The 16,874-nt window shown below is 42.2% G+C and overlaps 1 protein-coding gene across 20 annotated transcripts in view; it reads left to right on the forward strand.

The window, feature by feature from the left end:
• The window catches only part of KCNMA1 (potassium calcium-activated channel subfamily M alpha 1), a 769,792-nt gene that overhangs the window by 443,736 nt on the left and 309,182 nt on the right, over positions 1–16,874 (forward strand). For all 20 annotated transcript variants that reach the window (XM_063709977.1, XM_063709971.1, XM_055353797.2 and 17 more), the window contains exons 4-5: positions 10,321–10,414; positions 11,747–11,858. In XM_063709977.1, the coding sequence (XP_063566047.1) occupies positions 10,321–10,414; positions 11,747–11,858 (206 nt within the window). The remainder of the gene's footprint in view (positions 1–10,320; positions 10,415–11,746; positions 11,859–16,874) is intronic.

Here is a 16,874-nt window from a genome sequence, read left to right on the forward strand (position 1 = left end):
AAAGACGGAGCTAAGACACAGCTATTTTATTTCCTTGTGCAATAAAGGTATAATTGTCTTCTATGCCAGATGTCAGAAAGACTTCTACCAGGTCTTTCTCTATGTGTTCTTAAAAAAAATCCTCAACAACAACAACAACAATAACAACAACAACAACAACAACAAAAAACTTCAAGATGTTAGAAATAGATATAAGCCATTATAATTATCCTTCAGCATCACATATAAATTCATGTGTAACTTTAAACAAGCTGGTGTCCTTGTGGTGACTATATATGTTATGTGACATTGTTTTCTGTTCATCAAAGTGAAGCAGCAGATAAATGGAACAACTGTTTTTTAAACATAATTATTTTTTCCAGATGTTCTCAGGCTTCCTACATTCAGGATCAGCAAGTCTTCAGCATTGGTACTCTTTGTTAGTGTAGACCTTGAGTGCCCTGCTGAGGGGCTTGTGTGCCATTCTGCTTGAGTGCAGATGTGCCAAGAGGTACAAGAGTTGGAACTGTAATAGACCTCTTAGGCTACTGGCTGAAATACTAAGGTTCAGAATAAGAAAGAGATACGTCTCAGGCATCTCATTATCCGCAACTGTCAGTCCGGAACTCAGAACAGGCTGGTTCTAGCTGTCGATTCAATAGTTTTAGCTTCTGTACTCCAAATCCTTGCAGGTAGACCCATAGCAAGGTGCCATTGCCAGGGTCATGCCATCCAGGTATGACAGGACTATGTCAAAGCCAGGTAGGAGGGCAAGAAAAGGGAGTATAAGCCATAAGTTAAATAGGGGACTGGTGAGATGACCAGGGGAGGCCCAAAGAGTCCAAGGCAAACATCTGGAGAAGGCTCAGACAGAATTTTGAAGTCTGCATCCAGTAACAGCCCAAAGAAGTCCCACAGTGATTTGACAGTCTGTTATGCTATGGGAGTACCAGCCTACCTGCCCAACCGTGCCCTGATTGGCCAGCCTTTGGCAAATAGAGAGCTCTTCTTTTCTCTTAGGAGCCTCTGCCATCCCCTGTATGAATATGAGGGCTTCTTATTTGGGAAGCCTTGATATGAAGTGCCTTGAAACTGTACCCTGAGCTACTTTCTCTAGGATGCCCTCTCTTTCAGAAATGTGAGCTCCAGGCTGTTGCTCCCCAATGGCTAGGGGTTGTTGGCTATCCCTGGTTATAGATTATTGTTTATCAGCCTCCTAGCACATAGGTGGCAATTTTAATATCCAGAAAAAAAAGGCGTAGGAAGCAGAATGTAGTGGTTACATGAATAGTCTATTCTTGTTTCCCTAGGACTAAATTCCTGTAGATGTGAGAGGAGTATGGATCCAGGGGTCAGAGGTTCCATTCCCCATGCCAGCCTTTGTGTCTAGATTCTCAGCTCTCCATTCAGACCTGGGACTTCTCTTCTCTTTCCTTTCCCCCATTTCTAATCACCTCATCTAGGCTGTCCTGTTTTGTGAGTGGTCCCAGAGTGGGGTTGGGGTTGGATGGAGAGCATATATTTGTGCTAGGAGGCTGGGGATGTTTGTGTGTACATGTTTTGTGGGTGCCCACCCACATGAACCACTCCATACCTATACATGGCTCATTGACCCTGCCCTCGAAGAACTTTCACTCTGTCTTCTGGTATATGTGCATGAGTGCATATGCATTTAGTGCTATTTGAATCATCTACTCCATCCCATTCCTCTTCTAGATAAATAAGGTTTCCTAAAAAAAAGGGATGGCTAGAATCAGTGGAGGGAGTGGAACGAGTGAGTAGAATTGGTCAGTCATGATTCCTAAGACAATTTAGTGAAAACTAAAATCAAGCAATACTTGTTTGGAAAGACTCTGTTTTATGTAGTAGCTTAGCTCTGATTTATTACATAGAAGTTGCTGGCAAATATGAACACTAATTCTACTCTGGTAACAACTGTGATTGAAAATAATTGTAGTCTGCAGATAAGCTGGAGAAAACAAGCATTAGTGGGTAGGTTGTCTTGGACATCATTCCAAGAGTGTAACAGTGAAAAAGTACGTGCTCTTAGAGAAGAAAACTTACAAGAGATATTTATAAGACATATGACTGGTTCAGATCTCTGCCTCTTATGTAGATCCGTGCTAAGCCAACCAGGCAAGGAAAGCTCTCATCTCTAAAAAAAAACTAGGAAAAAAGGAGAATACACAAACTCCTGTGGCCACTCATTAAAGTGACTTACGGCTTTCTCTGTCAAGAAATCTTGGCTAATTATTTAGCATTTATGAGACTGTGTGGCTGCCTTCATGGAAATATAATTTTCACATTTTCTTCTTTAATACTCTATAGAATTGTACTAGGCATCTGTGAAATCTTACAATAGCTCAATGCACAGCCTGTTGGGCATTTGGATTACAATGCAACACCAGATAAAGAGGCAGTAAAGCAGATACAAATGAAAAAAATAAATGAAAAAAACAGAAACAATTGATCCTATCAGTTTTTGTTCAGTTGAATGATTGCCTTTTGGGGGCATTTTCTACAAACAGTTACTATTATCACTATTATTATTACCTTAGTTTTGGAAATTACTATCACTTTTGAGTGCTGAGTCATCTGATTCATTCTTAGAACAACGTTGGGAATTTGTAACCTTATCCCCAGTTTACAGAAGAGAAAACAAAGACTTGAAGAGGTCAAATTATTTGCTTAAGATCCTATAGCTAGGAGGTGATAGGGCTGGAACTTTAACTCTTCCATTGAATTCTAAAACTACCTAGCTGCCAACCACTTTTGAGGTCAACTTGTAATGCCCATATTTTGCTTTTGCTATACCTATCTAGGTCTATCGTGGATAACAAATATGGAATGAAGATGGCAAAGGAGACTCTTAGTTCAGATATAATATTGAAGTCTTGTTAGATAAAATTTAAAAGAACTTCATAACAAACAAGAGGGTTCTTGCCACCTGAGTTTCTTGAAAGCAAATGATCTGTGTGTGTTTTATTGAGAAATTTATAAGGAATTGACATATTCCATTCTCTCCGTTAGCAATCTATGTCATTTTCTTTGTCTCCTAGAAGAATGTTTTACTCTTAGGAATAATTATTCAGGTAGACATCCTGAGCCTTACAACTGCTCTGAAGTCAACTGCTGTCATTGTTTCAGGAGTCTCCATATTACTCAAAGCTCAAGAATACGGAGCGTATATGGATGCTAAAGAGTTGTGAGGGTTTTTATACTACTTTCCGGTATGCTCCAATTCATTTCAACATGGAATACATATATTTGTGGCTATTGGATCACATCTCTTCAACTGAGCAGAGCTATAATTAGAAGCCTGCTGCCATCAAAAGAATTAATAGTCCTGTTGATACAAACCCATAACTGATGACTTCCCAATAAAGCCAGTTAAACAACCAGCTGGCATGGGATCATAATCGATCAGTACTGCAGAGTAACAAAAACTGTTTTCTATTTACATTAGAGCCATTTCAAGGTCTAAGAAAAATGTTTTAAGATTAAAAAAGGGGGGCCCATTTTTATGTTATCATCATTACTATCGATGAATGATTGACCACAAACTGACCCATCAAAGGTAACCACATCTTAGAAGATAACTACTCCATGATGTCTGAGATAAAGTGAAGAGGCTTTATTCTGTTTGGTAAACTAAAAACTACACAACTTATTGAACACACATGCCCCGTCCAGTGTAAACATGAGAAGAATCGATATTGGAAAGATAAACTCTTAGGTACACAGCTCTGATAAGATAAGTAAAATGGCAGCATGAAGAAAACCAAAAGAATACAAAGCTTTCAGCTTGGATCCCGTCAGGTTCAGGGCAGTCTTGGGGTGTTGTCCCAAGTTCAGGAGAAAATGTTCTATATAAATATTATTGCTTTCTCAATGATGAATTCATATCATGTCATTCACACTAAATCCATTATTGTTATTAGCTCACAAAATATTTTTCTGTGATCTTAAATTTTATGAATAATAATATCAGTTTCTAATTTGAAGTACATTGCAAAGACTTGCCTCCTTTTAAAGTTAGTCTGTCTCATAATATTCTGGCTGGCTAGATGCTTTTATTCCAGTGTAGGCAGTTTATCCAGGATATCCAGAGGTAGCCAGGAAAACTTCAGATCACTTAGACCTACTCTCTTAGTTATAGATAGATTCCATAAAAATCCATATCCATATGATGTCATCTTTTTTATTTATTTTGATTGGATCAAATGGGATGCAAAGCTTATTAATGATCTAGTTCATAATTAAGAGTCTTCAGAGTATCTAAGTATTATCAGCTTTCATTATCTTCATCCTTGTTCTCCTAGAATAGGAGAGGGTGAGGGAAAATTGGGCCACTTGAAGGGTCATTCATCTTTAATCAGTTGGATAACTAGGAGTTATTCCTCTATAAGCAGAAGAACTTCCCCTCAGCCGATGGGATCAGTCTTCCTGATACCACCACCCCACACGGGGTCCCAGAGAGGACTTCTGGGGATTGTTAGTGTCCCACATGACAGTCTCTACAGAGCAGGGTTAGGGTTAGGTACAGGTTGAATGCATCTGCTTCCTCTGCATTTTCCTAGACCACCCAACAGACACATGAGTTATTTTCTAGGGCAGTTTGTCCTCCTCTATGAAGGATTTATGAATCAGTCAACCCCCATCATTTCTGCATGAGCCCCAGGCGAGGCTCTGTAGATAGCAGACACTGTGTCTTATGCTTCCTCTTCCTCTCCGAGAAGGCTGCACTCCATCTGGAGAGGAAGTGGTATGGCACAAGGCTAGTGGTTCTCTATCCTAACTCTACCACATAGCTGCAGGGTCTTGGTTGGATGTCTGAGCCTCTGCTTCTCTGTCTGTAAAATGGGGATTATAGTACAATATCTACTTTATTCTGCCATTTTGTGAGGACCAAATGCAATAGCATATGTAAATTTTATACAATTGTCAGGTATTATTACATTGAATTGAAGAATAATTGAATATGAACATAATGAGGCAGTTTAGAATTTTTTTCCTCCCAGTAGCATGGGAATTCAGAGATGGGAGAGGTCAATGAGGGCACAAGTAGTTTGCTGAATCAAGCCTTGAGGTTGGCCTCGAAGACTGCCCAAGGTTTGAACACAAAGAGTAATCAGCAGTTGAAGAGGCCACAGAGAAGGCATAGATTTAAAATTAGGGAATACATGGGTCACATTCATGAAATAATGAAGGCAAGGGTTTGGACTGAAACATAGTAGAAAATAAAGTAGGAGATGTAGGATGAGTTTAGGTTTTAGAAATTCTTCCTAGCCAGGCTTAGAGTTACTGTATGAAACAGGCAGGGACCGCGATGGTGGATGAATGACATTTTTAATTAAATTAATTTGGCAACATTGCAGAGATGAGACTAGGAGAAGAGTCTAGAATCATTAGGCTTATTGCATTGACTCATGTCTGTGGTGCTGTGGGCCTGAACTCTGCCTGTCCATAATCCTGGTGGGAATTGAGAGGGCCCCATTCAATTTAAAAAGGGACTAGCCACAAGAGTGAGGAGAATTTGAACGTTGGAAATTATTTCACAAAATGATATCTTGTTCCTCAGCCAGTCCCGTCCCTAGTAAATCATCTTGGGTGTGTGTTATTGTTGTTGTCATTCTTAAGCTACTTACCATTTCTTTATCCCTTGTAAATGATGGTCTCCGTAACCCCTCCCCATCTGTACTTCATCATTTTTTCTTTTAATCTTAATCTAAAATGTACTCAGCGGGTACTCTCTGATTGTTAATTGGAACGTCCACTGGTGAAGCTTGCACAGTGGCATTGCAATTGCTTCCCTGTATCTTTTTAATTTTTTCACCCCCTTGTTCGCATCTGAAACAGAAAATGTCTGTTCAACCCCTTGATCCCAGCAATTTGCTAAGTGGTAGGCAGCTGGTTATCTGGGGGCTGGCTCAAACACTGAATCATCTCTGTTCAGGTCTGAATGGGAAGCTTCTTGAGCAGCAACACCTATAATTAGTGTGCAGTTGCAAGAAAGGTTTTTTGGGAGTGGCAGGTCTCAAAGCGGTGTTCCCAGATGAGCAGCATCCCCATTATCCGGGAAACTGTAAGAAATGCAAAATCTAGGGCCCCCACCCCAAACCTACTAAATCAGAAATTGGGGATGGAGCCCAGCAAGATTTTAACAAGCCCTCCAACTGCATGCCAAAGTTTGAGAACCACTACCCTGGAGAAGTAGCTTCACGGGGTTCGGCAGCCAGACTCAGGGAGGTGGGAAAACAGACTGCAGGAAACCCAGGGAAGTTTAGAGGCTGCGAGGAGGGGGTGATCCTTCCCTTTTGGAGATGAGGAAGATGCCCAGAGGAACCACTGCTAGCAGTGAGATTTTGTGCTTAGAGCTCCTGCCCTCTGAAAAAAAACCTGGGTAGCCCTCACTTGCCTTGTGCTCTGAAAAGATAAGTTCTTAAGTCAGTCTTCAGGAAGGTCTGTTGGATCTTCCTGCTCAAGAGTCTTTTTGAAAATTCTACGACTAAGTAGATGAGGAAAGAGAAACATTTCCCACTTTGGGTGAGTCTCATTTTCCTCTGTAGAGGCATCTAAATGCTGAGGATATACTTACTTGATGGCCAAGAGGAAACAGGAGTTTGTATTTCAACCTCTACCCTACAACTGAACATTTACTCCGTAAGAATCAACTCTTTACTGAGGCTCTTTTGAAGGTGCTCAGTCATGGAGTCCTGGTCAACATGCTAAATTTGCCTGTGGTTTTAGTATCACACTTGTTTCATGGATTATGGGAGCCTAGAAATGAATAGTCTGCCGCTTACCAAGTATCTTATATCCTCTAATTATTAAGAGGATATAAGTTAAGTTAGTTAACCCATAGCAATTTAGGGTAAGTCAGTTTTCTACTACCAGAGGCAGAACTAGTGTTATTTCAGTTCGTAAAACTCCACTTTTTTTTTTTCCTGTTGGCAACATATGCCCATGTAAATCCTTCTGAGGTGGATATGCCTCATCAGACTGGAAATCTAAGTCTGTGTGTGATCCAGAGTCACTTTCCTTTGTAGTTTTTTTTTCTTTAAAGCACAATTTCTTTGCTAGGTTTTGAAGTTTCTGTGTATCTAGACAAGGAAACTCCTCCTACTTTACACAAGAAGGGAGAGGTGTTTGTATTTCATTCTCCATCCTATAATGTGCATTAATCATTAAGATGAAGTCTCTTTGGGAGGAAAATAAATCCTGGTTGATATGGCCAACTCTTTTGTTGTTGAAATATGTATTCTTTTTTTAAAGGATCACTGAACTTCTCCATGGGTTGTTTCCATTTGGGGAATGAAGTAATGGGGATTTGGAAGCTCCACTCTGTGGTCTCTGATTGTGCGAGTCCGTGAACTATAGGCACTCAGAGGACTTATCTCAGAGGGGATCTGATAAACAGTTCTGTTGCCACTTGAAAAAAATCAGGCAGGACATTTCTCCTGGGGCTGTAGTGGCAAGCAGGAAATAGCTAAAAGGGATAGAAAGTACATTGCCCGATCACTCATCCTATATGGGTCTTTTGTCCCAGAGTTTCCTGCTTCTCTGCCTGCCCCCTGCCCCCTCATATTATTGAGGTATGCTCATATTACCTGCCAGCTCCAGCCAGAGGAAAAGCCACCCGTGCCAGCGGCATCATTTACTTCCTTTAGTATTTCAGCTCCAAGTCTAGTACGCAAGGAATGATAATGAAACATGATGAAATCGGTTCTAAATTTTTTGAAAGGATTAGAGAAAAGGAAAAGGTCTTGTATGGCTTCAACATGGTTTCCTGTAAACCAGGGGTGTTGTTAAGGTGCGTTTTTCAACACCCGTGTCCTCTAGCTTCAAGCCCTCTCACTTCGGCCATTGAACATAAGCATTATGAGGAGGGATGACAGAAAGGACCAGGAAGGTAAGAAACAGTGGAGAAGTCACTGCAGCCAATTCCTTACGCTCTTCTCAATACCTGTTTCCGTTTATGTTGAATCCAAGTATCCTCTGTGGCATTCAGCTCACATCTCTCCCCCAACTATTCCATTTTCTACCACAGCCTAGCAAATACTTTTCCAATTAGCTGTATTTCTAGGTTACCACCAAATTAACCACAGAGGCCATGGGATTAATAGGAGCTAGGGAACTCACGACGGCCCCAGATATGCCACCAGTAACTCCACCAATAACGACTGTGAGGGCAACTGTAAGGTTTTGGCCTTGGTGAAACAACAGTCAGTTTTCCATGATAGTCTTGGAAACCAAGCCCTTTTTTCTCTCCCCTTGACTGCGTATACATCAATCTTGATGACTATGAGTTTATAGTGCACAGCTACGTGAGTCCCCGCTGGCACAAGTGAGCATCTGAGTACAGTAGTTACCTACAGATCTCCCCATCCTTGCTTGCTTATTCTCTGACACACACACACACACACACACACACACACACACACACACACCATTTACTCTTTAGTAACGTATCCTGCCGGTGGCTTCCATAGCACAGAGATGCATTGTCTCTTCAACCCTGGCGTCTATAGGATTTCTGGTCAACCTAGTTCCTGTACATTTTTCACTGCAACTAGAGTGGCTGGGAACTCTGACACCCATAGACCTTTGGGTCTTGTTTTTGAAACAAAAACAAGCACCCCCATGGCCTGAGAATTGCAGAAGTATCACCGATTCACTGTAGCCTGGATTTTCCTTTTTTCGTCGAAATTAGTACCTGTGTAGGAGAGCAGGCCTAGAGCCATGGCAGGCTGTGATGTTTGGCTTCCTTGCTTGTGTCTCCTTTCAGCATTGGACTAACCAAATTCCATGCTGTCTTTATACCCAATTCCCTACCTTAGTGAAAACCTGGCAATTGTCGTTTTTTTTTGTTTGTTTGTTTTTTGTTTTTTTTTTTTGAATTGTTTTTCAGTGTTGTTTTTTGTTCAGTCCACCTAGTTTGTGAATGCAAATAAAGGTTACTCTTAATGCTTGTCTGGAGATTTTTCCACGTGATTTGGGAGATGACATAGGGCATGTTTGACTTGTAGCAGAGATGAAGAATGGATAAATCCAGTGCATGGAACATGATCGGAGATTCCCACAGACTAACTTACCCTGCCTCTAAGTGGGCCCTGAGTTCCTCTACTGCACAGATTCCTGCCTGTTGAACAGCCAAGCGTTGTCCTTACAGAAGTGCAACTATACTAACTGGTATTGCACACAGTGATTTCCAAAGTGGCACTACTAGGAAATCCTTCATCTTCCGTTTCTCAAGCTGGCCCTCTCCTGGAGGGAGGAGGTCTGTCGCTTCCCTTTAGCTAAAGTGTTTTGCTTCTCTTGGTATTCTGTCTCCTTTCCCTCACCTCACTTCACCTTCACGTTCCTGGCCTGGGTGTTACTATTTACCTACTGATCACAGAATACTATATGAATTTCCATTCACAGCTTTGAGTGTTTATGGGGCTTTCCTACTTCCCACCCAGCCCAAACCTTGGGACTTTCCACACACTGATCCTCTGATCAGTTTGACACAGGAAAGCACACAGAAGTCTTGTACCAGTTTGTATAGTAGTACCCTTTTGAACTGGCGACTCTTGAAGTAGAGTGTGCTAGGGGTTTGCATTGGCTGCTCGACACACACACCAAGTCAATTAGCATGCATGCCAAAAAAAAAAAATTAACCCTTAGAGTACTGCTTCAACCTTTTGGTTTAATGGTCTGAATTTGACTGGTCAGACAATGCTTCTTTCCCCAGATCCGAGTCCTGCACAGAAAGTCTGTGCTTAATCTAGCCAGAACCTCACCCAGGATCCTCTCCTCTCTAGCTTTCTTGAGATGCTCCTGGGTCCTGAATTTATTAATCAACCAATGGTTTTTAAAAGGTCCAAAACACAACCACTGTGTTTAATTGAAAACAGGCCCCACTGCCAATGCGTTGGAGGGCATGAGGAACTGTGTTTTAGCTTTGGTATGTGTCCTCTCAAAGAAAGAAAGAAGTTCTTTAAGGGTTAATATGAAATTAAGGAATTTGGAGGCCTCTCCTGCTTGTCCTTCCTCCAGGGTATCTGCATGATCCTCTTTAGATTCTTAGTTCAACTGCTGAATGATGATAAAAAATGATAGATATATAATAATTTCGAAAACAATAAATAAAAGAACAGTAGTTCCTGAATGGTTGAATGGAAAGACCCCTTGGCAATGCTTGCTTGATGATCCCAGGAGGCAGAAAGACCAAATGTTTTCTTTTATGAATATTCATTTCATCGTCTACCCTAAGCACCACCACTTCTCAGCATCGTGGGAGACAGGATGATACTACCTGTCATTTACCTCTTGCTTTTTCTTCTTCCTGTCTAATAGCCCAATAGAATCCTGCCAGAATTTCTACAAAGATTTCACATTACAGATCGACATGGCTTTCAACGTGTTCTTCCTTCTCTACTTTGGCTTGCGGGTAAGTTTGTGCAACATTGTTCAGTATCACAATGGGGTGTTTCAGTCTGGGACCCAGGGATCATCCCCCTCAGCCTCTGCTCTCGCAGTCAAGATATTTCCAGGAGAAACAGCACACCCGCATTCTGATTTTCAGTCTGGGAGAGAGCCCTCTCCTTAGCTAAGCATTTTCTGGAATTCACATCAGTTTTGTTTCAAGGGGGAGAAATTGGGATTGAAGAAAAATGATGATATATCCACTGGTGGATTGTTTCTCATCTCTCTATTCACATAATGCCCTGTTCCCTTAAAAATTAAATAGAAATAGGCTGGGTGTGGTGGCTCACGCCTGTAATCCTAGCACTTTGGGAGGCTGAGGCGGGTGAATCACCTGAGGTCAGGAGTTCGAGACCAGCCTGACCAACCTGGTGAAATCCCATCTCTACTAAAAATACGAAAGTTAGCCAGGCGTGGCGGTGGGCGTCTGTAATCCCAGCTACTCAGGAGGCTGAGACAGGAGAATTGCTTGAACCTGGGAGGCAGAGGTTGCAGTGAGCTGAAATCACGCTACTGCACTCCAGCCTGGGCAACAGAGTGAGACTCCATCTCAAAAAAACAAAACAAAACAAAAGTAAATAGAAATAAACCTCTTCAGCTCTTAAAATTATGTTTAGCAGTGTTCACTTAGCTGAGCCCTGAGAGAGCAGTTGTGAGTATGAATGAAAGGAGGGTGAGGAGAGTAGATGGATAGAATTTTGTGTGTGTGTGTGTGTGTGTGTGTGTGTGTGTGTGTGTGTGTGTGAATGCATACATATGTGCTTTATTTATAGTTATATTTACATGAATGAGTCTAATAAAAGTAAAATCACCCAATCTTCCCTATGAAGCTGTTGGGAACCACAGAAAAATACACTACCTGATCTTTCTCTAAGACTAGCATAGCATATAGTTAGTCTATATAGGGCTCTCTATGGGGCACTAGAAAACGTGTGTGTCCAATCATAAAAGCATGTGCTTTGTGTAGATATGAGAAGGACATAACGTCTCCCTCCAGACCTTAAAAATTAAATAGAAATAGGCCAAGTGCGGTGACTCATGCCTGTAATCCCAGCACTTTGGGAGGCTGAGGCGAGTGGATCACCTGATGTCAGGAGCTCGAGACCAGCCTGGCCAACATGGTGAAATCCCATCTTTACTAAAAATACAAAAATTAGCCGGGCGTGGTGGCCCTATGAAAATTCAAAACTTACCCCTGTGAAAACTCAAAACTTACCCTTTGACAAAAGAGTGTACATTGGATGCCGGCACCATGCTTCTCATGTTTTTTCTCTTTCTTATTTCTTCTTTCCCCCAGTTTATTGCAGCCAACGATAAGCTGTGGTTCTGGCTGGAAGTGAACTCTGTAGTGGATTTCTTCACGGTGCCCCCCGTGTTTGTGTCTGTGTACTTAAACAGAAGTTGGCTTGGTAAGTCAGCCTCTCTTTCCTTCTCCTTCCTGGTTCCTGAGTCATGGCTGAAGGACAGAATTTGCAGTGGATGAGGGGGCTGTCTCCCTACAAACAATGTTGTATGTATTAATGTGAACAACTGGCTCTTGGAGTTTTAGAAGTTGATGGTGGCAGCTCTCTTTGGAGCACTAACCCCAAAGGGTTTGCACAGTTTGCGCTTCAGGTAGTGCAGTTTTATCATTGTCAAAGCCTAGTGGTCATCACTGTCACAGCCAGGGCCTTTATGTTCATGGTTCTGTCACTTTGCATTCAGGAACTTAGAGTCAGGACTGGATTAAGAAGCCCATGGGGGTAAGGCCAACTTTCCGAGTGGCTGGCTCAGGTACGCCAGAGGCCTGCCTGCCAAAGTTAGCTGTGGTCTGCTTCCAAAAAGTGGGTTCTGCATGGTCTATTTATAGGTACAAGGTTCTTTGGAGGGCAGGGAGAGATGAAGCTTCTTGAGTCATCTCTCACCTTACAGGAGACTGAGGTCCCTTTCTGTGTTAAGGGGAGAGTGCTGCTGGGCTGTACTGTACAGGGCACCTCCTGGACCAGGACTAGAACACTTTAGTGGAGAAAGTAACTTGACCAGAGGATAGTCATGGAAGCCCAGGTCTTAAGAGAGACAGCTTCAAGTTTCTCATTGCTGCGCTGATTTCATTTTTTCCCTGAATTCAGAGTATTCCTGCTGTCATGGGGTCTACTAGGGAAGAAGGCAGGCCGAAACAGAACCTGGAGGACTATTTGTGGGTTCCTTCTGTCCTTATTTTTAGGATTTTTGGCTTAATTATTTAAAAAGTAATATGCATGCGTTGTAATCAATGAAAACAAAGATGTGTGAAGAAAGCATTCATCATCTTTTCCCCTTGCATCCATCACTGCCTCCTCCTTTAGACACCCACGGTTCCCAGGCCTTCACATGTGCACACATAATAGTGTTTTAGAGATGGTGGTATTTGTATAAGAAATTGTTTCAAATAATTACATTGCACCACAATTTGGCATCCTAACTAATCATGATGGACATTCCGTCAGCTCTGTGATAACTCGTTTTGTAAGAGTTGCATAAAATTCCATAATTTGTTTGTATCGCAGTATATTCAGCCATAACCCTAATGATAGACCACCTGAATGTTTTCCTTTTCCTTTTTTTGCTGCTAGAAACAATGGTTTCATAAACACTGTTATTCATATATTTGTATAATTCTATTTCTATCAGTAGTTCCAGGTTCCTGGAAGAGGAACTGCTGGTTCAAAGAATATGTGTATTTTCTTTTGTGCAGACATTGATGGATAACTTAAAAAATGTTGTGTCAAGATAGGCTTCCGCTAGCAATCCATTTTGATGCCATTGCTAGCACTGGGAATTTATTATATACCTAGTGTCAAGTATTTTTTTAAAAATAAGCATCTTCTTAATATAGTATGTGTGGTAATCTCTATATTATATGCACATACACGTGTGCATGCATATATATATATATGTATGTGTCCATATCCTAAAAAGATTTCTCATTAGAATTATATTCTCTTGCTCTAAGGAAAAGTTTTTGTTTTGGACCTGAGATATGCTTGGTTAGACTGGATTTTTTGCTTATCGTATCCTGATTCCTCCTTATTTTCTCCGTATCGTATCCTGATTCCTCCTTATTTTCTCCTTATCCTGATGAGGCTAGTAGAGTCACACACAAATCTGAGAAGTGTCCTCAGTGTAACTTACGTGTCCCTGGGTGCCAGCAGTCCCAGCTGCTGTAGCTTCACTGCTAACTGGCTTTGTGACCTGGGAGCTCACTTTTCTTTACCTAGCCTGTTGTTTTTCATCTGTAAGATAAAGATTTGGCTAGATGACTTCGAAGAATCTTTTAGCTCAGAAAGTCTTTAAGGTTCTTGGGTCATTAATGGGAAATTTGGGATCTAGGTCATTGGGGTGGGCAGGGAAGCTAGTAGAATTCTATCAGCAGCATCCCTGAGTCAAAATTATGGATGAGTTTTTAACAGGGACTCCTTTTAAAACATCTTGTTGCTAAGAGTTCAAACACATACCCATGCACACACAGGGAAATCGACAGGGAAGGGGAGAGGCGGGATCTGCCTTCTTCACCGGGCTGTGCTTAATTACCCTGTGCACTCGAACAACCACTTTGCTTTTCTGGATCCTCAGTTTTCTCATCTGAAGAATGGGGGTTTAAATGAAATTACCTTCTAGTCCTCACACTTCATGAATCTGCACTTTCTGCCAGTGTCCATTGTCTCTTGGTCCCCTGTGGGCCTGGGTGATGGAAGGGCTCCCTGGTGACCGTGGTGGAGACATCCTCCTCTGCAGTGAGCAGAACATGCCCCCGGTAAAAGTGTGGAGCCCAGCTTCCTTGTGGTGAGTGACACGTTCCCTGAAGCATTTTAGGGCCAGGAGTTCTGGTATGCTTTGAAATCCATAGCCTTCCTGTGGATGATTTAATTCTGATTTTTGGAGATATGTTGTGATCTCATAAAAAATCTATTGGCACAAACACAGAATGGGGGTGAAAAAAATTGAATAGGAAATAAAAGAGGTGGAAATGAATTTCTAATGAGATACATCTTTGTATCAACTGTGGTCGCTTTCCAAAAGAAATGTGCTCTAAATGTGCTTCCATTTGTATATTAATATTTATTGAGCATCTACTATATGTCAGGTACCATTCCAGATGATTGGGAAACAACAGTGAAGAAATAGAGTCCTATCCCCCTACCCTCCTATACTGCAGTGTTGGGAAAGCAGGAAACACTGAACCTAATAAGGAAGTAAATGATACGGTATGGTTAGGAAGCATAAGTACTATTGAAATTGAACACATAGAACAATAACATTTTGGGCTATGAAATAATAATAACAAAAATAAAAAACCTCTTTCCTTTTGTAGGAGAAAGCACCTTTAATGAAATGCTTTAGGTTCTTTGGTAGCGAAATCTCCTTGGGTGAAATCTAAAACTGATCTCCCTGTTATGGAAGAGAATTCAGTATAATAATATTTCAAGGAGGTTCTCATCTGACTTAATACATGGGTTATTACATTGTGAAACAACCATTGTACCGATGAGCTTCCAGAGAGAAAATGAACATTCCCATGAGATATGACTTATAAAGGAGAAGAAATAATCCCATTAAATAGGGGCATTTCAGGCATGGCTGCCCTTCTCCTGGAAAGTGGAAGGGTGCTGCCTTTTCTGGCTGAGGTTTGGGATAAGATGCAGGAAGCCGAAGTCTATCCCCGTTCTCCTGCACAAACTTTCCTGGCCCTGCTGAGGGTACAGGACTGTGCAGTAGCTGGCTCTGTGGGAGATAAAAACCAGAGTGAATGCAGGGTCCCTGCCCTTACCTGTCCCAGAACGCTCCCCACACCATGTTTAGTTTTCAATTGTCGGCATATGATTGCGTGTTGTATAGTACAGAATATATTCATTGTGCAGATCATCCTAGTGCATGTAATGGTGTACTCATAGAGACACTACTATGTAGTTAGCTCCTACTGTGTGAGGGCACTCTGGAAAGCCCCTCAGACATGGACTCACTTAATCCTCAGAGCAAACCTATGAGGCAGGACTTGTCATTTCCCCATTTACAGATGAAGAAACTGAGGCTAAGAGAGATTATCTTGTCCAAGGTCACATCTCCTGGGAGTGGTGGGAGGGGTGCATTCCCCAGTATGTGGTCTGACTTTATGTCCACACTCTTCCTCTGCTCTTCTTTCTGTGTCCTTACCCTTGAATGATTTGGGGTTGTGAGGCCTGGGTTGGGAATGACAGGGCTAGTTTTGCTGTGTTGTGTTGGCATCCCTCCATCGGTGCTTACTCATAAAGGGCTTCACTCCAGGCAGGAAGAGAGGGAAGAGATCTTATTTAAGACTCCGTGTTCTCCTGGCTCCTCTTTCCCCCTCCTCCTTGCCCACCTCCAGTTTCTAGAAATGCCAGGAGGACCAGAAAAATGCAGAGCTAGCCTGGTGTCTCCCGAGTCCTAGTGCCCCTCAGCAGCTTGGAGATCCGACCTGCTCCATCTGGAACAGAGAGACTGGGGCTTAAGAACACCCCGGATATTGGCGCAGAGTAGATTAAAGCTCAGCTCTGAGCTCCACCAACTCAGTCCACATCTTGGCTAAACTGTTTGCTGATGGGTCACTCAGCATGAGCATTTTATCTGCCTCAGGCTCAGTTATCTCACCTGTACAATGGGCTAATTATAGCACCCACCTCATAGGGATTCACCGAGGTAATGTGAGTAGCACAGCACGTACTTCATACGAGCTTAATGAACAGAAGCCAGGATTACCTCGGTGTCTCTTTCCAACCTACCCATCATATTTTAAAGCACCGCAAGAGAAAACAAACCAGAACAGAATAAAAAATAAGGCAGCGGATGTGAGGACACTCATGTCGGCAAGCAGCAAGACGCTGCTTATTTTAATTCCTGTCCCCACCCACCAACTTATTCATTTTGTTTCCCTTACAAATCCAAACCTCACTAAAATAAATGCACCTTGAAATGAGAGCTTTATCTTATTTTGAGATTTGAATAACATGCTCCAAGGAGAACTCATATGTCCGTCTGTCTCATTCTCTTTTGGGAATGTATCCCCAAGGTAGGTCAATGGGCTGTGCTGCCTCTGTTTGTGTGTATGTTTTTTTGTTTTTGTTTTTGTGTTTTGGAGTTTCGCTCTTGTTGCCCAGGCTGGAGTGCAGTGGTGCGATATTGGCTCACTGCAACCTCTGCCTCCTGGGTTCAAGCGATTCTCCTGCCTCAGCCTCCCCGATAGCTCAGATTACAGGCACTTGCCACCACACCCAGCTAATGTTTGTATTTTTAGTAGAGACAGGGTCGCCATGTTGGCCAGGCTGGTCTCGAACCCCTGACCTCAGGTGATCTACCCGCCTCAGCCTCCTAAAGTGCTGGGATTACAGGTGTGAGCCACTGCACCTTGCCTGTGTGTATGTTTTTGTTGAGGGTGATCTTGTGGGATTTAA

Source organism: Gorilla gorilla, chromosome 8 (genome assembly GCF_029281585.2).
Source record: "Gorilla gorilla gorilla isolate KB3781 chromosome 8, NHGRI_mGorGor1-v2.1_pri, whole genome shotgun sequence".
Classification (NCBI taxonomy): domain Eukaryota; kingdom Metazoa; phylum Chordata; class Mammalia; order Primates; family Hominidae; genus Gorilla; species Gorilla gorilla.